The sequence below is a fragment of the Littorina saxatilis genome, linkage group LG1, assembly GCF_037325665.1.
Source record: "Littorina saxatilis isolate snail1 linkage group LG1, US_GU_Lsax_2.0, whole genome shotgun sequence".
Classification (NCBI taxonomy): Eukaryota; Metazoa; Mollusca; class Gastropoda; order Littorinimorpha; family Littorinidae; genus Littorina; species Littorina saxatilis.
Window position 1 is genome coordinate 6,172,100 of NC_090245.1, and position 25,000 is coordinate 6,197,099.

At 45.0% G+C, this 25,000-nt stretch overlaps 2 protein-coding genes across 2 annotated transcripts in view; one reads left to right on the forward strand and one right to left on the reverse strand.

Annotated features, from left to right (window-relative positions):
* LOC138960069 (DDB1- and CUL4-associated factor 11-like) overlaps positions 1-7,804 on the reverse strand; it is a 63,073-nt gene extending 55,269 nt beyond the window's left edge. Inside the window, exons 1-2 of the mRNA XM_070331829.1 lie at positions 7,697-7,804; positions 6,361-6,510 (exon numbers count right to left, since the gene is read on the reverse strand). Coding sequence (XP_070187930.1) covers positions 6,361-6,473 — 113 coding nt within the window. The 5' untranslated portion in view covers positions 6,474-6,510; positions 7,697-7,804. The remainder of the gene's footprint in view (positions 1-6,360; positions 6,511-7,696) is intronic.
* Positions 7,805-7,845: 41 nt separating this feature from the next.
* LOC138960059 (ankyrin-3-like) lies at positions 7,846-16,336 on the forward strand. The gene is made up of 6 exons (XM_070331785.1): positions 7,846-7,977; positions 8,708-8,911; positions 9,587-9,792; positions 10,927-11,010; positions 12,074-13,114; positions 14,632-16,336. Exons 2-6 carry the CDS (start codon positions 8,800-8,802, stop codon positions 15,070-15,072), a joined length of 1,884 nt encoding a protein of 627 aa, XP_070187886.1. The 5' UTR covers positions 7,846-7,977; positions 8,708-8,799; the 3' UTR covers positions 15,073-16,336.
* The last annotated feature ends 8,664 nt before the right edge of the window (positions 16,337-25,000 follow it).

A 25,000-nucleotide genomic window follows, 5' to 3' on the forward strand; every position in this document is an offset into this window, starting at 1 on the left:
TCTCAAAGCTATGTTTTAGTTTGCAAGGTGAACTTTCGAGTGGTGCACACGATCTGCTAAAAGCATTTTGTGATGCGAGAGTTGTACAAGTGTACTCTCCAGAGAAGAAAAACAGTGTGGGTGAAAGCAGCTTTTCTAGGGACACAGATGATACAGTAAGGCAACAACAACAAATAGTCTGTTTACGGTATCCCGACCGACCCCGTTTTTTGCGCGACCCTAGACATTTTTTTGGCATTTGGGGGAGAAAAAAAAAGTCTTTGTTTTTTGGGCATAATAACTTAATAATACGGTTTTTTGAAAAGAAAAAAAATCCCGACCTACCGACCCTATTTTTGGGGGGCCTATGTTACCGTAAACAGACTATTTTTGGGGGAGGGGCCTAATCACAGGCGGAAGGTATCGTCCTGTGGCCTAATCATGTCGGTCAGTCACTCAGCTGTAGCGTGATCAGTGCCAGTGCACCTAGTAATGCGTTGTTCTGTCTCTTTCTCCTGATTGGAGGTCATGTGTACTTATAGTGTGTGTTCCGCGTTTGGATGTAAAACGCACATTGCATAGTCGTCCGTTTTGTCTTTCGTGTCTCTCAGTATAGAGCAATTTCTGGTTTTGCTGTCGGTGTATAAGTGCCATTCAAGTCGCACACGCAGACACACACACACACACAAATACATGCATTACGCACACATACACACACACACACACAGTGGATTCAGTCTTTGCTCCTTCAATGATTTCAAGGTTAATTGATCCGTTTTGTGCAATCTCTCCCCGTGACTTTAAAAACGTCTACTACAAGTGGACTCCCTCCGATCCCCCCCCCCCCCTCCACAAGTTCCGTCAAAGGATGTAGTCTTCAAATGGTGTTAAGTTCATAGATTTCATGAACAGAAAATTTGAAAAACCAAGTCTTGATAATGAGGGGAGAGGGGGGGGAGAGCCGCTTCCTAAAAGGGGGTTTCCATTGTATAAACATATCTATATTCACCCACAGCCGCCCCTAAACAGAACATATGTGCATTTTATGTCACATGTGCTGATTATTGTTTGGGATGTTATGAGCAAAATGGTGTCTGCATCAAGCAATCCCAAGGTCTGTGTACCATACATATCACACTGCGCAATTTATATTTGCACCATTATCATGATGGAAACTTGACCTGTAAGATGTCAAATCCAGCAGAATTTACAGCCTGCTGTATGTTAGAAAGTGCCGACTCTGTCAATGATTGTTGGAAAAATGCACACAGAACAATGTGTGGTTATTTGCATGCTTCTTCTTTTCGCTTCTGAGCTGTTAACTCTCAGGGTCACCTTTTGGTTTTAGTGCAACACCATTTTTTACCCTGGGTATACTTTCACATGTTTCAACTTTGAACCTTCAAAGAATATTTGTGCATGGAAATTAGATCAGAAATGGCAAGATCCAAAGAGCAGACTAGTGAATACAACACCAAAGAACAAGTGAACCATCACTGTCACTGTAACCTTGTCAGGGCCGGATCGGGGGGGGGGGGGGGGGGGGGGGTTCCTGGGTTCCGGAACCCCCCCCCCCCCTGGCCATCCAATGTACCTCTCAGAGAAAAAAAATGTGGACTTTGGACCCCTGCCTTCAGTTGGAACCCTCCCCCCCCCCCCCCCCCCCCTCAAACGAACTTGGTCCGGCCCTGCTTGTCAGTGCATAAACCCAATATGCATTTTGTTTTAGCTTTTAAAAACTTGAAGAAAAAAGCCACCTTTGAATGAATATAAACAACCAAAAACCTGTTCATATGTAGGACACTGCATATTGTTAAAGATGATGAGAACTTTTTCTTTCCCGTTTCTATACTGACCAGCCAAGGCACCAACTGACAGTGTGCATCAATCAATCAATCAATATGAAGCTTATATAGCGCGTATTCCGTGGGTACAGTTCCAAGCGCTTGTCGAAGAGTTGTCAACACAGGACTAACAAAGAAACTAACATCTACAGACGGACACGAACCCTATCACACACTAGCAAACCCTGATAAACATACAACAACCAACTGTTTAACAACAATGTACACATCAATAGCTAGGTCCAAAACAAAATAATATTAAGCACAAAGAAAACACCTCTCACAGAGCACAGCACAAGAATGTCTTTTGGGGCACAACACATCACGTCGAACATGAAAGTCGCAGCCAGCTACGGGAAGAACTGAGTCTTCAACCTACTCTTGAACGCGTCAAGAGAGGGGCTCTGGCGAAGCTCAAGCGGCAGGGAGTTCCAGACGGAGGGGCCCGCGGAGGGAAATGCACGCTGACCAGCAGATGCGAGTTTCGAGCGAGGGATGTGAAGGCGGAGTGGGTCAGCAGCAGAACGAAGGGGACGGTCGGAGGGCTGGGTGTACAGGTCCAGGGAGGATTGAAGGTACTCGGGAGCAGAGTCGTTGAGACACTTGTAGACCAGAGTGGACAGTTTGTATGAGATTCGGGTGTTGACAGGGAGCCAGTGCAAGGAGCGAAGTAGGGGGGTGATGTGGTCTCGCTTCGTCTTCCTCAACTTTTTGAGCAGGCTGTAAATTCTGCTGGACTTTTGGTCAGCCCTTTGGGTGGGTGTTATAGTCAGGTTCCACTGTATAATCTGAGCGGGGGGGGGGGGGGGGGCTCTAGCAGAGGACGTTTTTAATTATTAATAACATTTAAGCAACTTTTATATTAGTGCTTAATTGATACAGAAAGTTGTTCCAGATTATCCGTAATATCTTGTGTTTACACGGTTAAGTGCTATCCCTAATAATTTTTGCTCTACCCTGATAAATTTGTGAGTGATATATAACAGTTGTCTAGATTATTTTTAAATAATTAAAACGTCCTCCATCTGCCCCTTGCCCAGACTATACATGTACCAGATTCATTCTGATTCACTTGAACATTTTTTCCCTCTGTTTAATTTTAGGGTTTTATCACCTACATATAGTTGTTCCCCTGTAAAATAAAAGGTGCTTGTGAAACTGTCCATCTTAAATTCTTTGCAGAGTTTCCTTTCCACAAAACACCAAAATAATCTTATTAATTTCAGAAAATAAAAAAATATGAGTACTCTTGGTAAAACAGACTCCTACAATCATGTGGATGCGGATCACTCACTGCCACTGACTGCCACACAGTGCCACCTCCAGCCCCTCAACTGAACAATGATAACATGTACAAATGCACCAGGAACAAGGGGAGCAACCCTCTTTTTCAGAGACAGCACCAAACAGAGCATTTATCTCCCATCTACCAATGAAGCACTTGTCGATTTGAAAATTACATAAATTCCATCTTTCTCATTCTACTCTGACTGAGAGGCCATGAGACAGGACTGGTTCTGTTCCTCTCCACTGTTCGCTAGACACTCATTCTTCTTCTTCTTCTTCGTTCATGGGCAGAAACTCATGGTTTTAACATTTACATGGGTGCAACCTGGAAAATTCCAAAAACCGGCAAAAGTTGGGGTCCAGCTTTTTTAGTATTTAAAATGCCAAAAAAACACTCTCCTGGAACAAAAACATCGGCAGCCGATGAAACCAAAAACCGGCTGCCGGCGTGTGATGGTGTGATCGTGACTGCTGTAGTGTGGGCGTGTGTGTGTTGGTGTGTATGTCAGTGAATGTGTGGGCGTGTGTGTGTGTGTGTCAGTGTGTGTGTGGGTGTGTGTGTGTGCGTGATTTTACCAACACTACGCTAAATTCCTTGTGCTTTAAATGTTTTTTTAATGTCACTTGGCTCAATAAATACTGTATTCTGTATTCTGTATTCTGTTGCACCCATGCATTTAGTCAGTTTTGAGCTTACAATTCTTCTTCTTTTTCGTTCATAAGTTGAAACTCCCACATTCACTCATGTTTTCGCACAAGTGGGTTTTTACGTGCATGACCGTTTTTATCCCGCCATTCAGGCAGCCAAAACCGCTTTCGGGGGAACCATGCAGGGTATTTTTGTGTTTCTATAACCCACCGAACTCCGACATAGATTGCAGGATCTTTTCCGTGCGCACTTGGTCTTGTGCTTGCATGTACACACGAAGGGGGATAAGGCATCAGGTCTGCACATAAGTTGACCTGGGAGATCGGGAAAAATCTCCACCCTTAACCCTAGAGGCGGCTGCGGCCGGGATTTGAACTCACGACCTTCCGTTTAGAATAGGAGGCCGATCCACTGTTATATATATATGTGTGTATCTTTTATAATCTCCTGAATCTAACAAAATATATAATTATACTCATGTTGTGTTTGGATTGAAAACAAGCTAACAAAATCAAGAAAATCTGTTTCACGCATATTACTTTATAAGGTTCATTTGGTTTGTGTTACCAAGACAAGTGTGTCAGTACTGTCTCCCCCGCAAAGTTTCAGACAGCCTATACCCTTTACTTGTCTTTGTGAAAAATAAAATCAATGCCTTCAGTTTCATTCTGTTAAGCCCACAGGTTGTCTACGTGCACCTACGTGCATTGATTTCCCTTTACACGACATGTTAACTCTGTGTTAGCAAAACTATTTTAACTCATTGTCTCCCAGGTACCCACACATTTGGCTCTATCTGACCAGGTACGGATATATCAGCTCAGACAGTTCGCTTCAGTCGCTTCCTGTATGGTCGATCTAACGCCTGCATTCCAGCGTGTTGATACACAGTTTCTACACAGTTACTACTATTCTGAGTGACCTGCTGCAGCACAGTTGGTCTCGGCTAAAATAACCTTGGTCAACATAGGTGTAAGGGTAGAAAGTGTTAAAGGAGCTATGGTTGAATGCAAATCCAGCATGCACATAGGTCAAGAGGAATGCATGATAAAAACTGTGTACAGCATCAAGCAATGAAAGGAACAGAGGTACTGGATCAACACCCACTCAGTGGATAGTGATTTGACACCTGAAGTGTCTAGTACAGTCCAACCTGCCCTGGCGACCACCTCTTGATAACAACCACCTGCCCAATACAACCACCTGCCCAATACAACCACCTGCCCAATACAACCACCTGCCCAATACAACCACCTGCCCAATACAACCACCTGCCCAATACAACCACCTGCCCAATACAACCACCTGCCCAATACAACCAGCCCAAAGAAACCCTGAAGAGGTTCTTCCCCACACAATTCACCTTTCCATAATGACTATCTGTCTATGAGGACCACTTTTGGTTGGTGCCTTAGGTGGTCATCATAGACATGTTCCACTAGTGTCAATAAAATCCGTTATCCCAGTACTTTTTCTTCTTCTTCTTCGTTCATGGGCTGAAACTCCCACGTTCACTCGTGTTTTTAGCACGAGTGGATTTTTACGTGTATGACCGTTTTTACCCCGCCATTAAGGCAGCCATACGCCGCTTTCGGAGGAAGCACGCTGGGTATTTTCGTGTTTCCATAACCCACCGAACTCTGACATGGATTACAGGATCTTTTCCGTGCGCACTTGGTCTTGTGCTTGCGTGTACACACGATGGGGGTTAAGTCACTAGCAGGTCTGCACATAAGTTGACCTGGGAGATCGGAAAAATCTTCACTCTTAACCCACCAGGCGGCAGCGACCGGGATTCGAACTCACGACCTCCCGATTAGGAGGCCGACGTCTTACCACCACGCCCGTCACTCAACCAGACTATTATACAGAAACATTTATGAATGCATACATGACACATGTTTATACCAAACCAGCGTCTTCAAGCGACAATTTCCGTTATTGAAAGACCCAGGTAATCCATTCAAGGAAGAATGAGTTTCAAGAAAATAAATAAGGCAGGAGGTCCCAGGGGGCAGCATAGGTCCCCTATCAGGGTCCAGGGGCAGAGCCTTTTGTAGGGGTCTTGGGGCGTAAGCTGAAGCATGTTGGCCTTGTAAATTATATGAATGTAACCTCCTCTGGTAACCCCCTCTGGTGACCCCCTCTGGTAAAAGATCCATTGTGCATGTAAAGAAAACTATTTTTAATTTTTTGCTTTCCGAGAAATCTGCGACATCAGGCCAAAAAAAAAAAATAGGTGTCACAGGTTAAGGTAACATGGCCAAAAAAAATAGGGTAGGAAGGTAGGCAATCATTTTTTTTTTAAATTTTTTTTCTAATGTGTACAAATTAAACCTACTTGACAGTGAAATAAGTGTGCGACTCGAGCGCTTTCGCTTTCATTGCGTTTTCTGCACTCGGTTTTTTTTAATTTTTATTTTACAAAATAATGTAATAAAAAGTTATAGGGTCGGCCCCTAAAAATAGGGTAGGTCGGGTTACCGTAACCACACCTATATTTTTTTTAGGCCTCACAGAGATTTGGATTGCCTGAAGACCAGAAGACAGTCCAAACCAAGGCACAACCTTGAGGAGATCTTCACTACAAAGGTGACTTACCTGCGAATAAGGTAGGCAACAATGCCGGGCAGTTCAGAGTTGGCGGGGTTTGGCTGATCAGTGTCTTCGTCCGAGTCCATATTGGGTGACCTCCTGGAGTTGTTAGATCCCATCAATTACTTTATCCACATTCCTTCCTGATGCTCAAGTCTGCAAGTGTAAGGGGACAAAAATGCACAGTAGAAACTTTGATATCTGCATAGGATTTGATTATCATTCCAGAAGTTTCTGTAACAGCTTTCAGTTTCAGCAGTAACACTTTGGGGTTTCACCTGCACAAGTGTTTCTGCTTTTGTTTTGTTCAGCTGTTGAGTTACTCTTCTAACGAGGTATGGGGAGACAGAGAGAGACAGACAGAGAGACAGACACTGAGACTGACAGACAGACACTGAGAGAGAGACACAGAGAGAGAATGTACATGTATGTATCAGGGCCGGACCAAGTTCGTTTGAGGGGGTTCCAACTGAAGGCAGGGGTCCAAAGTCCACCTTTTTTTTTCTCTGAGAGGTACATTGGATGGCCGGGGGGGGGGGTCCGGAACCCTAGGAACCCCCCCCCCCCCAGATCCGGCCCTGTGTATAAGTGCATGCACATGCACGTAAACTATACATGTATCATATATTGTCAAAGCCAGAAACATGCATAAATTACTTCTAATACTGAGTTTTAATGTACAACAAACAAAAAATGCAGTAATGATACCATGAGCTGCTTATAGATGTCTCTGCTGTTCTATTGTGAAAATATCAACTGTACTTGAAGAGCACAATCAACACATCATAGGCATGAATCGGCCCATTAAGATTGTTGTCAATGTCAGGACATTGTCGTTTGCATACACTGATACAACTTACAAGGTTCATGAAAAACTCTGGCCAAAATCTCCATCAGTTTGCGATGTGATTTTATTGTAAAACACAAGAGAGTGGTAAAAACAGGTGTTTCTATTGACTATCTGACAGCACCTGAAAGACAGCAACTGCCAGTTTACCTTTGGCTGACCACAACAAGGACGATTATTTTGCCAAGGATTTTGTTCATGTTGTTAACTCACGACAAATGCACGTGTCATATTAACAAGTTTAAATCAGTCAATCGTACATCGGAAGCGAAAAGAATTAGCTATGCAAACGAACCCAATAAAATCTTAATCATAATTGAAGAAAAAAAGTGTCAAAGTCACTCGATTCAGTGGCAGTGGCAATGTCCGGACATAGATAGTGCACAAGCACCGTGACTGGGCACAATATTGCCATTATAATCGCAATTTTCGCATGATACTAACACATCTGAGACTCGAGATGCATGCCTTACACTTCACGGGAAGCAAACATACCTCATGACACGAAGGCGATTGTGTCACATCGTGGACTAGCTGTGTATTTTTGGAAGAAATATGTGTGCTTGTGTAACCCAAAGTTTAACACAACAAAGAGCGCGTAACTCTTGCAAAATTAATTCCGAGTTGTGTCCCTTGAAAGAGCAAGGCCGTGTTGCTGGAGGAGTGCATTCCCCTGAACCATGCTTCGCAGTAACATCTTTCTTCTAGTTGCAGACAATCTTTGAGTTCGGTAGTCATGTGGTGTTAATTAAGACCAAACATTTTCACAGTTTACGGTTAGTATTAAACTTGGATTTTACCTGATTTTTTTGCTGACTGCATGACTGAACAAATCTGCAGCAGGAATTCAGTAGAGGTTTGTGTTGGCTTGCCTTTTCATACATGATGATGATGTGGGCAAAACTCCTGAACGTCGTGATCATTCTGGCGTGAACCTTATAATGAATCTGCGCCAACATTACTGCTGCCACTGAGAAAATTAGTCGCACCAACCAAATGAGGATAGTTTCCCTGTACAGGGATTGCCTCACTATTTGAAGAAGAAGAAGAGGACGAAATCTGAACGCATTTTAGTTTTTACCCCAACATTTGTTTCATTCGATAAGGCACCGAATGAATAACTCGATAAGTCCTTTGAATGAGGACTGAAGGATTTTTTGATAAAGCAAAGTTTTCAGTTAAAATATTTGTTCCATTTTTCATCACGAATTAGACCCCATGAGTGGAATATGGTGTCCAAAGTTCGAATAGCAGTACATGGGAGGGAAGGAGGGATACAATGGAGTTCATAAAAAAATATAAACAAGACTGACTAACTTCCTACCAATAGGCTCATGTGTAAATTACCAGTTGGTAATATTTTTGAATGTTCAAACTTATTCTTTGTACTTCTCCCCCCCCCCCCCCCCCCCCCTCATCTCTCTAAATTCAAGTAACTGGTAATCAAAGATTCAAAATGTATTTCACATTCAGTATGAAGTTTTAATGAAAAATGATTTGTTTCAGGACGTATTCTAGCAGTATACAGCATGGAATCAACAGTTTAAATTTTGCCAGCTGTACCCCTCTTCCTGTGTTCATCTTGACTGAGCAAAACAATGGCTGACGTGATTCGACGCCTCCACCAGGCGATACAGAACGATGATATGAAGGGTGTAGAAGCAGCGGTGGCAGCAGGAGCGGACATGGACCAAGTGTTCGGCATGCAGGGTAAGAGAGGAGGAGTACTTCTGTCGGGTTTTTGAAGACAAACAAAAAATCCAAGGCTGCAATACAGTGAAACCCCCCTTTTAAGACCCCCTTCCCCCCACCCCCCAAATTAAAGTCTTCCCCCCTTTTTAGACCCTAGTTTTCTCAGACATTCTGTTCTTAACCTTTGTAAATTTACCCTACATTTTAAGACTCCCTTGTTTTTAAGACCTGATTTTCTCAGACTTTTGAAGGTCAGAAAAGGGGAGATATAGATCCACTGTATAAAAGAACGTTTGCAGACAAGTGTATGTAACGTCAGACAATTAAAAGAGCTCAAGAAGTGTATAAAATCCAAGGTTGCATTAGTTGGTTTGACTTTTGGATGCCACTTTCAGACAATTTCCTTTTTAGTATCACATCAAGAGTGCCTATGACAAGTTCATTTATTTTCATGTCATCAAAAGTAACCGTTGAATATAAAATCTGGAGCTATTTCTTTTTATCTTTTTGTTGTTGTTGTTTTGTGCAAACTCTGAATTTTGCTTTTAAAGCAGTGAAAATGTTTTGCATGTACTTTGGGAAACACTTCAAGTTGAATATTTATAGCACCGTTGCAATTTAAGTTAACAATTCTGATCATATGGTGTTGGTGGTTTCACTAATGCAACTTGACCGCTTGCTTTTGACGGGCAGGTACGGCTCTTTGTCAGGCCGTCACGACAGGTAAACGTGATATGGTCGCGCTGCTGCTGGAGCTGGGGTGTAATGTCAACGCAGAGGACTTTGACGGAGGCTTCCCCCTTCCTCTTGCCATCAGGAAACACATGACTGACATCGCTCTCTTGTTGATGTCTGTCTCGTCTTGCGATGTCAACATCTTGGACCCTGTTTCAAAACATGTGAGTGTCTGTGTGTGTGTGTACTTTTTTTTTTTTTTTTTAATATGACAGGTGTTGGGATGGAGACTTGGATTTTACAAATGCAATGGTCCTCCTCTTATAAGACTTTCAAAAATCGTTAAAACATTTTTTGGGGAGATATTCTAAATTGGACAGATATTCAAGTAAATTGGACAGATATTCAAGTAAATTGGACAGAATTTCTAGTACAATGGACAGAATTTCTAGTAAAATGGACACATATTCAAGAAAGCAGGGTCTTTCAAGTGAGGAAGTCTTAAATTGGGGAGGGGGATTCTTAAAGGCACAGTCCTTCTGTGTGTTCAGGTCACATCCTAAATCGTGCCAAGCTTTAATCTGGGATAAAGACCATCCCTTCACTTGGACTCATACCAAAATGCAACTCCCTAGCTTCTTTCTGTGCAGGGTAGGAATTGTGTATGAAGTTATTTTGTAGCTGGCGCTAGTAGCTATTGACTAACAAGTAAGACATAAGATAATTTAATATTTACATTTTCACACAGGCAGTTGGTTTTGGGTATGGGTCCAAGTGGAGGGATGGTGTTATCCCAGATAAAAGCCCGGCCTCATCTTCTTCTTCTTCTTCGTTCATGGGCTTAGACTCCCACGTTTACCCATGTTTTTAGCACGAGTGGATTTTTACGTGTATGACCGTTTTTACCCCGCCATTCAGGCAGCATACGCAGATTCCGGGGGAAGCATGCTGAGTATTTTCGTGTTTCTATAACCCACCGAACTCTTACATGGATTACAGGATTTTTTCTGTGCGCACTTGGTCTTGTGCTTGCGTGTAGACACGAAGGAGGTTAAGTCGCTAGCAGGTCTGCACATAAGTTGACCTGGGAGATCGGAAAAATCCCCACTCTTAACTCACCAGGCGGCATTCGAATTCACGACCTCCCGATTAGGAGGCCGACATCTTACCACCACGCCACTGCACCCGTCTAACCTGATCTGAGATGGTGACCTGAATCATTTACACAGGAAGGAGATGGGCGGTGTCTAAAAACAAAACTTTCATTGTCTCATCGTTCTATAATACAGAAGATCTTCATTGTTTTTGGCTTCACATCACATGTTGTTTTCAGTGTGCACTATGATTTATCCTTGCAGCGCCCGCTATGTGCAGCAGTGACGGAAGGTCTCACGGAGATTGTGGAGGCTTTGGTGCAGCACCAGCAATGTAACATCACTCAGGTACGCATATATCACTGTGTACAGCAATGTAACATCACTCAGGTACGCATATCACTGTGTACAGCAATGTAACATCACTCAGGTACGCATATCACTGTGTACAGTAATGTAACATCACTCAGGTACGCATATCACTGTGTACAGCAATGTAACATCACTCAGGTACGCATATCACTGTGTACAGCAATGTGACATCACTCAGGTACGCATATCACTGTGTACAGCAATGTAACATCACTCAGGTACGCATATCACTGTGTACAGCAATGTGAACCCCCTTTTAGGACCCCTCAATTTTAAGACCTTGTTCTTTCAGACTTTCTGCAAGTCGCTGTAAATTGACCCCCATTTTAAGATTTCCTCCTTTTGAGACCTGATTTTCTCAGTTTTTTGGAGGTTCTAAAAAGGGGGGCTCTGTGACGTTCAACGCAGCTTCTTTTGAGGCACATGCATTAAACAGGCCTGGGAATGATACGCCTTTCGTCGTAAATACGACGAAGTCCTCTTGTAATTGTGTAAGAAAAGAGCCTCCGTTTTTCCCCTAAAAATGCTTAAAACGCAACATTTTCCCGTCAGTACTCCCAAACCACTTGTACTCATTCCCAGGCCTGATTAAAAGATGTAATTGAATGGAGGAGAGAAATGATGAAAGTGAAAGATCGTTTGTGTGATCATAACTTAATGCAAGATGATACACAGCGCTGTAATAGGTAGTTTGCAGAGCCCTGTGTTGGAAGTGTACGTGTTCTTGATGCACCTTTGTGATTTGTTTGTGTTTTCCCTTGTGACATGAGCCAACTCTACATGTGATTGACAGTTATTACAAAATTGAGAATCATGAATTGTCAGGTAAGCTTATAGCCTGCTGGCACGAAGAAGAGAAAGGAGAAAGCAGGGTTAAGAGAGAATACTTTCTGCTTGATAGGACCATATCACATGGTTGCAGCATCAAGTTAGTCTTCCAGCAATTTGATGAGTGTTATGATTACGATAACATCCAATATCAAACTGAGTCTGACGTGTGTTTTTGTAACAGGGTCTGACTTGAGTGTTTTGGTTACAGGGTAACAGTGTTGGTAACTCAGCGCTGCACCTGTCCCTACTGCACCAACAGGATAACATCACCAAAATCCTGTCACGCTGCGAGGGGTTCCGCTTCCTGCACAACCTGGCCGGTCACGCCCCAGTGCACATCGTGGCCACGCTCGGCCACATGAAAAGTCTGGACATCCTGTTCCCAACCCGTGTCCATTCCACTGAGGTGTTTCATCAAACAGAGGATGGTGAGGGGGACGGTCCCACGAAAACCTTCACAGGGAACGCGCTGCAGAGAGAACTGAACCAGACAGCGAGGCTGACCGGTGACACAGCGCTGCACTTGGCGGTGAGAGAGAAGCACCGTGACGTCGCCCTCCGGCTGATTGAGATGGGGGCTGCGACAGACATCCAGAACAACGGCGGTCAAACAGCACTGCTGCTGGCCTGTGCCGACAGTAATACCGATCTCGCTTTGCAGCTGTTGAAGAACGGAGCCCCACCTAATCTGGCCGGACATCTCCGAATGCAGCAGCGCACGCTTTTGGCAACGCATGCACGGGAGAGTTCTCTGACTCCGCTGCATGTAGCAGCGTCCAGCAATAACCTTGACCTTGTCAAAGCCCTGTGTGAGAGTGGGGCTGACGTCAATATTTGTGATGAGCGCGGACGCTCCCCACTCTATGTAGCCTTGCTCAACAACGCAGGAGAGGTTGCCGCGTTTCTGCTGAGTCGCACCGACCAGAAGCTTCACACTCCACTAGGGGGCAGCACATTGCTCCACGCTGTTTGCCAGTGTCTCAGCCACGCTGCCGAGGTCACCTACGCCCTGTTGGAACATGGCTGCTCCCCTCACGACCCCAATCGCCTTGGCAACCTGCCGCTACATGAAGCGGTGTGTTGGGAAAACGTTGAAGTGGTGCGTGTCTTGCTGCAACAGGGTGCCAGCCCTTGTGTGCCTGGTGAGATGAACACCTTGCCACTCACCTTTGCTGCCAGGACGGGACGTACTGATATGGCGGCTCTGCTGGTAGGGGCAGGTGCAGACATCAATGGTGCTGAAACAAAGGTACGTTGGTGTGGCTGTTGATGTTGTTGTGGATGTTGTGGATGTTGTCACTGTTGACACACACAAAAATGTGGTTGTGGTTGTTGTTGTTGTTAGGCCTAAAAAAAAAAATAGGTGTGGTTACGGTAACCCGACCTACCCTAATTTTAGGGGCCGATCCTATAACTTTTTATTACATTTGTCAAAAAAAGAAGAAAAAAAAAAAAACGAGTGCAAAAAACGCAATGAAAGCGAAAGCGCCCGAGTCGCACACTTATTTCCCTGTCAAGTAGGTTTAATTTGTACACATTAGAAAACAAGTCGCGTAAGGCGAAAATACAATATTTAGTCAAGTAGCTGCCATTTTTCAGCAAGACCGTATACTCGTAGCATCGTCAGTCCACCGCTCATGGCAAAGGCAGTGAAATTGACAAGAAGAGCGGGGTAGTAGTTGCGCTAAGAAGGATAGCACGCTTTTCTGTACCTCTCTTTGGTTTAACTTTCTGAGCGTGTTTTTAATCCAAACATATCATATCTATATGTTTTTGAAATCAGGAACCGACAAGGAATAAGATGAAAGTGTTTTTAAATTGATTTGGACAATTTAATTTTGATAATAATTTTTATATATTTAATTTTCAGAGCTTGTTTTTAATCCGAATATAACATATGTATATGTTTTTGGAATCAGCAAATGATGGAAAATAAGATAAACGTAAATTTGGATCGTTTTATAAATTTTTATTTTTTTTTACAATTTTCCGATTTTTAATGACCAAAGTCATTAATTAATTTTTAAGCCACCAAGCTGAAATGCAATACCGAACCCCGGTCTTCGTCGAAGATTACTTGACCAAAATTTCAACCAATTTGGTTGAAAAATGAGGGCGTGACAGTGCCGCCTCAACTCTCACGAAAAGCCGGATATGACGTCATCAAAGACATTTATCAAAAAAATGAAAAAAACGTTCGGGGATTTCATACCCAGGAACTCTCATGTCAAATTTCATAAAGATCGGTCCAGTAGTTTAGTCTGAATCGCTCTGCACACACACGCACACACGCACACACGCACATACACCACGACCCTCGTTTCGATTCCCCCTCGATGTTAAAATATTTAGTCAAAACTTGACTAAATATAAAAAAGTTTAAAAAAAAAATGATTGCCTACCTTCCTACCCTATTTTTTTGGGCTATGTTACCGTAACCACACCTATTTTTTTTTTGGCCTTACAGTGGAACCCCCCTTTTAAGACCTTAAAAATCTGAGAAAATCAGGTCTGAAAAAGGAGGGAGTCTTAAAATGGAGGTAAATTTACAGAGCTTATGAACAGAACATGTGAGAAAACAATGCAGGAAGTCTTCAATTGGGGGGGGCGGAAAATAGGGGTTCCACAGTACTGTTGTTGCTAAATAAATGACTAGTGAAAAGTAGCTACCATTAGAAATTAAAGCATGTAACTTTGTAAGAGAAATATTCATGTGCGTATGAAAAAGTTTGAGTATCATTCAACCCGTGCGATTTCTGTTTACAGGGAGATAACTGCATGGATCCAGACTCGGACACAGACGGAGAAGATTGGAGCCCCCTGAGAGAAGCTCTGGAGGCTGGAGCAGTGGATTTCGCGTCCTTCTTGGTGGAAGCTGGTTGTGACCTCTGGCAAGAAAAGTACCTTTTCGCCGAAACCAAGGCCCCCACCACAAACCCCACCACCAGCTTTTCTATGTTGGATCTGGAAGACAGCGATGATAGTGACGAGGAGGCTGATGATGAGGTACCGCTGGTCGTTAAGGATGACCAGCACCTGCTTGATTGGCTGAGGACCAAGGCCCGTAACCCCAAGTCGCTCCTGCAGTTTAGTCTTGAGGCTGTGCGTAGTGTGTTTCGCCACGGTGATCCCCCCTTTGCTCTGATGCTGGCCCTTCCTCTGCCTGAGAAAATGATCGCCAAGTTGTTGTACAGAGAGGAGATCTGATCTTGCTTTTCATCTGATGAGGTTGCAAAGAGAAATCGACATACAGTTGATCGACCATTCACGGGCTCTAAAAATAAGAGAAAATCTTGTCTTGGAAAGGAGGGAGTCTTCAAGTGAAAGCTTTTGTTCAGATATTGTCAATCAACAAATCTGAGGGGTGTCTTCAAAGGGCGGTTGCACTGTAGTTTTTGTGTTTTTCTCTCTTCCTATTTTAGAATTTCTTGTGTGTTTTTCTCCTCATTTTGTATGTGGTTTTATTTATTGAGTGTTTCAACCGGTTGTCTGTTGATATGTTACGTTAAGTGTGCAACTGGTATTCTGTGTACATTATACAGATTCTTGTGTGATAGGTGTTATTGGTGCTTTGTCAGTTTGAAATATCAGTATTCCGTCCTCTTGTTAGTTTGACACAACTGACTTGTAACCTTGGCCTCCCCCCCCTCCTCCACCCCCTTCCTTATGTCACTTTCTTGGTTGGTGCTAAAGTACACTGTACTTGTCTTGGTCAGATCTGTCTTTCAGTCAGCGGGACCAATCCTAAGGACTGTTGACTGATCAACAAATGATGATGAATCTCAGACAGTATTCTTTGTGGTTTTTTTGTTTTTGTTTTTTTGTCCAGTTATTTTTGACATAAATTGTGTTGTTTATATTTATTGAGTTGATTTGCTTTTATGTATAACACTAATCCTTCTCAAGTTAGTCTTAGGCAACAACAAAAAATAGGTCTGTTTACGGTAACATAGGCCCCAAAAATAGGGTCGGTAGGTTGGGATTTTTTTGTTATTTTTTTTTTCTTCCAAAAAACCATATTTTTACGTTATTTTATTTTATTTTTTTTCCCCAAATGCCAAAAAAAAGTCTAGGGTCGCGCGAAAAAAATAGGGTCGGTCGGGTTACCGTAAACAGACTTTTTTTTTTTTTTTCCTTAATCTTTGACATTTGTTTTCTCACTGAGGAATTTGTTCTATGTGTTTTGCATGACTCCAACCCCAACATGTGCACATTTTGTCAAAGCCTAAATATTTCTGTTAATTTATACGTTTTGAACCAGTGTGTTTGCATGTGTGTACATGTTTGTGTTCGTGTACATGTTCATAAAGTAATAACAGCGTTACTTAGGAATACTACATCCGTCCATGGAATTGTGCTATAATTGTAAAAATCATGTACAGGTATAGTGCATGAGTCCTGATTTTTTATTCACCTTTGATATTTGGTCCATGAATAAAGCTAAGAAATACAGTTTCAAGAATGATATTAACATTGTCTTTTAATTGAATTGTTCATTAGTGTATGTCACGTTTCAATATATCACTTAAGGTGATTATGAACCGGTTAATTACTACTAATTAACTAACCACACCACGATCCACTCTCGCAGTCATACAATTAAATAGAGTCAACAAAAGTATAAGTTTCAGACGCCTGTTTATGTATAAACTCTCCACCTCCCTCGAGCCTTCACTCAAAATATGTTCCTTTTACGTTCTCAACACGTCAAAAAACCAGTGTTCACTGACAAAATGCCAGTACTATGTAGAAAATTATAGTAACACGCTGAACCCGTGTAAATACAGTCGAAATGAGAATGTTCTGTTCGAAAAGCTCTAGTTCGTGCAGGTGTCACACACCCCACGTTGTCACTACTCCAATGAAATCATAGATACGAAAAGACAACGGTGGTCAACGGGGTGCGTACGACATGGTGCACTTAGCTTTATCTCTGCTGCTGCTGCTTAGCCGGTATGCTGGTTAGTCGGTTCGCTGGTTAGCCGGTCCGCTGGTTAGCCGGTTCGCTGGTTAGCCGGTCCGCTGGTTAGCCGGTCTCCTGGTTAGCCGGTCTCCTGGTTAGCGTAGCCTCAACAGTTCCCGCCAGAGTCAGCCGTGCCGATGTTACGGGAACGTAACGAACGAACGAAACGAACGAACGAAGGAAGGCTGCAAACAGAAAGCATCGGTGCACTAAACATGTCAGCTACCCCTCACCCACCACCTTAAAACATGTCATCTTTAAATATCTCATCGAGCACGTGGGCCTGCACAAAACTGACTTTTTACAACAACAAAACAGCCATTTTCCGTCCTTCTCTCCCTATCTGCAAAAACCATATACAGATTAGTATTTTAGCGTCACAGAGAGTAAATTATGCGCTAACCTGGAAAGAACAACAGAGAGTATTTCATTCCACAACACAGACTCATCAACAGCGTTAAATAATGATTTATTACCTCAAAAGCCTATGATTGTAACTCTCAATGGAAGCAAAGTCCGCCTCCTCCCTGGAACAGTCTCTGTTCGTCAACAGTGACCCAAAACGTCCAGAACCCCTTGTCGAATCCTTATGCGAAAGCCATCGCCGACGAAGGAAATGTGACGACTTGTCCTCAGCAAAATACGTGGCAGAGGAAAGGAATAACTTGTGGAAGTTCCCCTAGAGTGCCGAATATGATACTCGGTGAAAAACCATCATACTCTAGTAACTGTGTGTTAGGTCCTTCCCCTTCTGCCGCTGGGTGTCAAGTGTGTCGTCCTTGAGTCTCTGACAGACCACCTAGCCAAATACACGTGACTGACCTTGTCACCAAACCAGTCCAGCTATACACAGTTTTGCCTCCCCAAGCAGGAAAAAGACACGAGAAACTCAATCCCTGAAAATCCCGTGCGCGCTGTCAGCGAAAAAAACCGTCAGCCCTATGACAGCAGAAACCTGCACTGTGAAGCTCGTGCGTTTCAAAACATCCGTGCTCGGGAGCACTGTCAGCAAAAACTCTGCTGTGTCCAATATCACGCACAGGCGCTTTCTATCATACATTGACCCAGAACAGGCACTCCACTGAGTGACGCTTTCTTGGTCTCTGTCACCCGATCGTGACACACCTCCCCTCTTCAAGACGAAACCTCGGTTTCGCTCACAGTCATGTTCTCCTCTACAGCCCGAGAGAGAAAGTCAGCTCCAACATTGTTGGCGCCCGGAATGACGCGTACCGTGAATTGGTACGGTTGGAGAATCAACGCCCAGCGCATAAGTCTGGCGTTTGCCAACCTTGCAACCTGAAGATATTGCAGAGGTTGATGGTCCGTCTCCAGACAGAAAGGTCGTCCTCAAGAACGAGCAACCCCTCGTTTCACCCCTGATGACTGCAACCTTCTCTGTCTTCTTGTCTTTGTTCTTCTGGTCTTTGTTCTTCTCCCCGTAGGCTGTCCTCTCTATGTAGGCGCGCAGCAGGTTGGCGTGGTACAGGCGTGCTTTCCCGTGCATCATGATCCTGTAGTCGTTCTGGCCCACCCTCGCTGTCACCTCAAAAGGTCCTTGCCACTGCAGTTGTAGCTTGTTGTGTTTGACAGGTAAAAGTAGCAACACCCGTTCTCCAATCTTGAAGCTGCGCGCCCGTGCCTTGCGGTCGAATCCTCGCGCATAACGCTGTGCTGCTCTTCCCAGGTTCTCTTGAGCCAGTTTGCAGGTCTCTTCAATCCTGTTCCTGAGTTCTACGATGTAGGTCGCTGTCGTCTGCACCTCCTCGTCAGCTTCTTCGTCTGTCCAAGCCTGACGCAGGATAGCCATGGGACCGCGTACCTGTCTGCCGTACAACAACTCAAATGGGGAAAAGCCCAAGCTCTCCTGAGGAACCTCGCGGTATGCAAAAAGCAATGCTGGGATGTACCTGTCCCACGTGCGTGGCTTCTCCTGAGCTAGTTTCCTCAGCATGGTCTTCAAGGTGCCATTGAACCTTTCCACCAGTCCGTTGCACTGAGCATGGTAAGGAGTGGTGAAGTGCTGCTCCAGTGATAGCAGTCGTGCTGCCTCCGCCATCACTCCTCCCGTGAACTGCGTGCCTCTGTCGGTGAGTACCTCTGATGGAATTCCCAGCCGGGACCACATAGTAACCAGAGCCTCAGCTACTCGCGTGGCTTCAATCGATTTCAGAGGGATCGCCTCTGGGTATCGAGTAGCGTAGTCCACCATGGTCAAAATGTATCTGTTTCCGTCCTCAGACGCAGGCAAGATGGGCCCGATGATGTCCACTGCCACCCGACGAAAGGGTTCGTCGATGAGCGGCATCTTCTCTAAGGGGACCTTCCTCACCCTTCCTTTGGCAACCACCTTCTGGCATTTATCGCAGGACGCACAGAAACGTCGGACATCCGTGCAGATGCCTGGCCAGTAAAAGTGGCGCCAGACACGATCCGTGGTCTTCTTGGTACCAAGATGACCTCCCAGAATCGAGTCGTGTGCCGTTGCCATGACACCCTCGCGAAACTCGCGAGGCACGACAACCTGTTTGAATGTACCTTCTTGGTTGCTGAACTCACGGTAGAGCAACTTCTTGTCCCTGAGGAACTTTGACCTCCCATGCTTCCCGCTCAGCTTCACCTTCCCCGACTTCGCGTGCTCCCGAGGAGTAGCTAAGGTCGGGTCAGAATCCTGAGCCTTCGCGAGAAGCGCGGGGGTCACGTTCCCCAGGGCAGCTCGTGCAGCAGGTAGGGGTTTGAGAGGTTTGTCCTCTCGCTCCGCCTGTGCCCGCGTGAGCACTGAAATGACGTCGGGAGACCGATAAACGGGAACCTCCCTGGTGACGCCGTCCACAAACTGAACCCGGTTTCCAATGAGCAGGTCGCATGGAGGATCGTCCATGACGACGGCCACAATGGTCCCCGTGAACAACGGGGTTACGACCTTGATCACTGCCGTGTTCAAGTCGTAAGCGTGAGATGCCTCGGCCATTCTCACCCTGATGCTGTCTCCTGTGTAGGCCATAGCTGGAACTAGACTCGCCCGAACCACTATCATGTCTGCCCCTGTGTCCCGCAGACCTTCGCCCTTCACTCCGTTAACGTAGACGTTGCAGTGGGGCTGGAAATGTTTCCTGGAGCACGGAACGCAGAGTTGTGGGATGGTGCATGAGCTCGTGACGTCCCTGAACTCCTCACTGCCAACGAAGTGAACGCCCTTCTGGTCAGCCTGTCTCTTGTGGCAGTCCTTCTTCACGTGGCCCCGCTTGTTGCAGTAGTAACACTGGATGTCAGTTCTGGAACTCGATCCCTTGTGTCCCTGATCGTCCTTCCCGTCCTTGGGTCCTGAAGAACCCGAATTTCCCGTTTTTCCTGGCCGTGAGCCTGAAGATTTGCCGGAGATCGCCTGGGCGTCCTCGTGCACTCTGATCCAGTCGGCTGCCTCCTGAGTAGTCTTGGGCTGGTGCTCCTGCACGAAGGTCACCACCTCAGGTCGCAGGCTGGACATCAGTTGTTCCATGACTATGAGGTCGGCAAGGTCGTTGACGGTCCAGTCCTTTTCGGCCATCTCCACCCAGCGCCGCAGGTAGAGGTTAAGGCGTGCCACAAACTGATGACTCAGCTCGCCGCTCAGTCTCTTGCTGTTACGCAGACGTCGTCGGTAGGCTTCAGCAGTCAGGTTGAAGCGCTGGAGTAACGCCTTCTTAAGTGCCTGATAGTCTCTCGCCTCGTCGTCATCCAAAGCGTTGTATAGCTGCAATGCGCGTCCCTTCAAGCAGGTGCTAAGGCGGCTAGCCCACGTGGCCTCTTCCCACTTCTGGTCAGATGCAATGCGCTCAAACCGGCGTAAAAAGTCGTCGAGCTCGTCCTTGTCATCGTCGAACGTCGGCAGTCTCGTACGGTCGGCAACAAATGTCGGCGCGCTAGCCTGAGTAAGCGTACCCTTCTCGGCCTGTAGCCTAGCTAGTTCTAGCTGGTGATCGCGTTCGGCCTGTTTGTCCTGTCTGTCACGTTCTGCCTGTCGTTCCCTTTCCTGTCTGTCACGTTCATCTTTCTCTTTCTTTTCTTGTCTGTCTCGTTCATCTTTCTCTTTCCGTTCTTGTCTGTCACGTTCGTCTTTCCTTTCCTGTCTGTCTCGTTCAGCCTGTCGTTCCCTTTCTTGTCTGTCAAGTTCGTCTTTCTTGTCCTGTCGGTCACGTTCTTCTTTTCTTGTCAGTCGCTCAAATTCTTCCTTCCGTTCTACTTCTAAGCGTTTTAGAACGCTTCGGGCTCTAACGCGTGCGTCTCGCTCAGTCGGTTGCTCGCTCCCAGGAGTCTCGAAAGTTATTCTCCTCGTAGGAGATCCCCCTGTAGCCATGGTTAGTTTTAGCAAAGCTTTATTACCAAAGTAAGTCTAACGCAGCTATAGCTAGAACACGCGGTGATGAAAGCGGTGGATACAAAAATCCAGCAACCGGAAAATGCAGAAGAAAAATCCAAACAGTGTAGAACAAAACGCGTAGCCTACTTTATGGCTGCTTTTTGCGGTGAAACAAAGTGTTTCCCACAGCCGTGGCCTACTTTATCGGCTGCTTTTTGCGGTGAAACAGAGTGTCTCCCACAGCCTTGGTTAGGACAGAAGTCCTCGGACCCTTCCCCCCCAAAATTCCAACAAAGTCAAAAAATGGAGAAAAATCCAAGTAAAACAAGACGGTAGAAATGTAACCTGTTACGGAATGCGAAACAACAATGTAGAGAAAACTGAGTAAAACGAATAACAAATCCGCTAACCCCGCTCAGCTCTCTGCAACGGAAAACTCTGAACGTACAACAACAAAGATTCACAAACAAAGGAAAGGGAAGTAATCACAGTTAGCGCATACAATAACTCACAAATTACAATTTACATTTCCTGCAAGATGTGAATCGCTTAAGGTGTGGTATATGATCAAAACTATACAAAAAAGGGTAGCACCAAGCAGAAAATAAGTCGAGCACTGACGAGATTATCTGCTCTTAGTTCTCCTTAATTGGTGGGTCTTTATCAGTTGGAAATTAACTGAGTAAATCCCGGCTTGGCCCCCATGTGTCACGTTTCAATATATCACTTAAGGTGATTATGAACCGGTTAATTACTACTAATTAACTAACCACACCACGATCCACTCTCGCAGTCATACAATTAAATAGAGTCAACAAAAGTATAAGTTTCAGACGCCTGTTTATGTATAAACTCTCCACCTCCCTCGAGCCTTCACTCAAAATATGTTCCTTTTACGTTCTCAACACGTCAAAAAACCAGTGTTCACTGACAAAATGCCAGTACTATGTAGAAAATTATAGTAACACGCTGAACCCGTGTAAATACAGTCGAAATGAGAATGTTCTGTTCGAAAAGCTCTAGTTCGTGCAGGTGTCACACACCCCACGTTGTCACTACTCCAATGAAATCATAGATACGAAAAGACAACGGTGGTCAACGGGGTGCGTACGACATGGTGCACTTAGCTTTATCTCTGCTGCTGCTGCTTAGCCGGTATGCTGGTTAGTCGGTTCGCTGGTTAGCCGGTCCGCTGGTTAGCCGGTTCGCTGGTTAGCCGGTCCGCTGGTTAGCCGGTCTCCTGGTTAGCCGGTCTCCTGGTTAGCGTAGCCTCAACAGTTCCCGCCAGAGTCAGCCGTGCCGATGTTACGGGAACGTAACGAACGAACGAAACGAACGAACGAAGGAAGGCTGCAAACAGAAAGCATCGGTGCACTAAACATGTCAGCTACCCCTCACCCACCACCTTAAAACATGTCATCTTTAAATATCTCATCGAGCACGTGGGCCTGCACAAAACTGACTTTTTACAACAACAAAACAGCCATTTTCCGTCCTTCTCTCCCTATCTGCAAAAACCATATACAGATTAGTATTTTAGCGTCACAGAGAGTAAATTATGCGCTAACCTGGAAAGAACAACAGAGAGTATTTCATTCCACAACACAGACTCATCAACAGCGTTAAATAATGATTTATTACCTCAAAAGCCTATGATTGTAACTCTCAATGGAAGCAAAGTCCGCCTCCTCCCTGGAACAGTCTCTGTTCGTCAACAGTGACCCAAAACGTCCAGAACCCCTTGTCGAATCCTTATGCGAAAGCCATCGCCGACGAAGGAAATGTGACGACTTGTCCTCAGCAAAATACGTGGCAGAGGAAAGGAATAACTTGTGGAAGTTCCCCTAGAGTGCCGAATATGATACTCGGTGAAAAACCATCATACTCTAGTAACTGTGTGTTAGGTCCTTCCCCTTCTGCCGCTGGGTGTCAAGTGTGTCGTCCTTGAGTCTCTGACAGACCACCTAGCCAAATACACGTGACTGACCTTGTCACCAAACCAGTCCAGCTATACACAGTTTTGCCTCCCCAAGCAGGAAAAAGACACGAGAAACTCAATCCCTGAAAATCCCGTGCGCGCTGTCAGCGAAAAAAACCGTCAGCCCTATGACAGCAGAAACCTGCACTGTGAAGCTCGTGCGTTTCAAAACATCCGTGCTCGGGAGCACTGTCAGCAAAAACTCTGCTGTGTCCAATATCACGCACAGGCGCTTTCTATCATACATTGACCCAGAACAGGCACTCCACTGAGTGACGCTTTCTTGGTCTCTGTCACCCGATCGTGACAGTGTATTACGGAGAGCATCAGGCAGTGTATGGCTCCGCTTCTTTTTAAGTTTGACTTGAATGGGTGACAAGTACCACAGTTATCAATGTGTGTGTGTGTGTGTGTGTGTGTGTGTGTGTGTGTGTGTGTGTGTTTGATCCGAGTAATTGCTCCACACTAACAGTATGAAATATTGTAATACTCTGGCAGCCCATCCTTTGGACAAGAACACTAGTTAGCACTTGCACAGCTAATCATATGAAATAATGTCATACAGGTTGAGTGTAAGACAATTTGTGCGCTTAGGGTGCTCTTTGACTGGGTTCCACTGCACTGGTTGAAAGGCTGGTTCTGTGCAACACACACACACACACACTAACACACAAACAAACACACACACACAGAAACACAAACAAACACACACACGCACAAACACACAAACAAACATGCGCACAAACACACACACGCACAAACACACAAACAAACATGCGCACAAACACACACACACACAGGTAACTTGTTTCAGCCTCAGAAATGAGGTCATTTATTTATTTCCTGCAAATGCTTGGTATGGATTGAAGGCGATGGTGTTGAAAACAGCTGAAGAACACAATCAACGAAATAAATTGGTATGAGACTGTGATCACAAAACCTAAACATTGTCTCTGTTTAACCTCTACAAGTACAAGTATGAACAAGTCAATCTGTCAAACTCACAGAATGAAATTGAACGCACTGCATTTTTTTTTCAACAAGAAAATAAAGCTTTGTCATTCCCATTGTCACAAAGATCGGTCAAGTAGTTTTCTGGGAATCGCTCCTCTCACACGCACACACACACCACCACCACCAGCCTCGTCTCGATTCCCAGTCTATGTTAAAACATTTAGTGGAAACTTGACTAAATGTTAAAAAAAGAGAACTTATATCTGCACTAAGGAAAGCCACCAATGAATAACAGGACATATAATGATTAGCAAAAATGGCTTCAAATTGTTTGGTAATTTGGTATTTTAATATTTTAAAACCTTATTGCCCTTGAGGAATTCCCTCAAAGAAATTGGGGCTGTTCTCCCTGGGGATAGCGTGCAGCGACATCGCTTGAACCATTTTGTGTTGTTGCGTGCATGTAGTTTTCCAAGACTTTTGATGTTGCCTTGGGATGCTTATCATGCGCATGCGTGCACACGGAGGTCTTCGCGAACCGAGGAGAATCTGCACAAAGTTGACTCTGGAACCCTAGAGACAGTTATTATCAACTCTCCAGAAAAGACATGCAGGTCATCATTGTGCGCCTGAGAACCGGCCACTGCAGACTCAGGCACCACATGTTCCCAAAATTCCGCATTGGGGACACGTCTGTATGCCAATGTGGCATCGCAGACATGACAGTGGAACACCTCCTCCAACACTGTCCAATCCACCAGAAACTACGAGCAGAAACATTGCCTGCGGACACACCAGTTCAGGAGATCTTCGGCACCCTGCGGAGTCTTCGCTGTACTGCAAACCGGCTTCATCAGAAGTTCCTCCTCCGAAAGCGGCGTATGGCTGCCTAAATGGCGGG

Bases quoted from the DNA above. Each gene is read 5' to 3' on its own strand.
- LOC138960059 (XM_070331785.1), top strand. From the start codon at position 8,800: ATGGCTGACGTGATTCGACGCCTCCACCAGGCGATACAGAACGATGAT. The intron at 9,793-10,926 runs GTGAGTGTCTGT...TTATCCTTGCAG, and splicing joins TGGACCCTGTTTCAAAACAT to CGCCCGCTATGTGCAGCAGT. The intron at 11,011-12,073 runs GTACGCATATAT...TTTTGGTTACAG, and splicing joins AGCAATGTAACATCACTCAG to GGTAACAGTGTTGGTAACTC.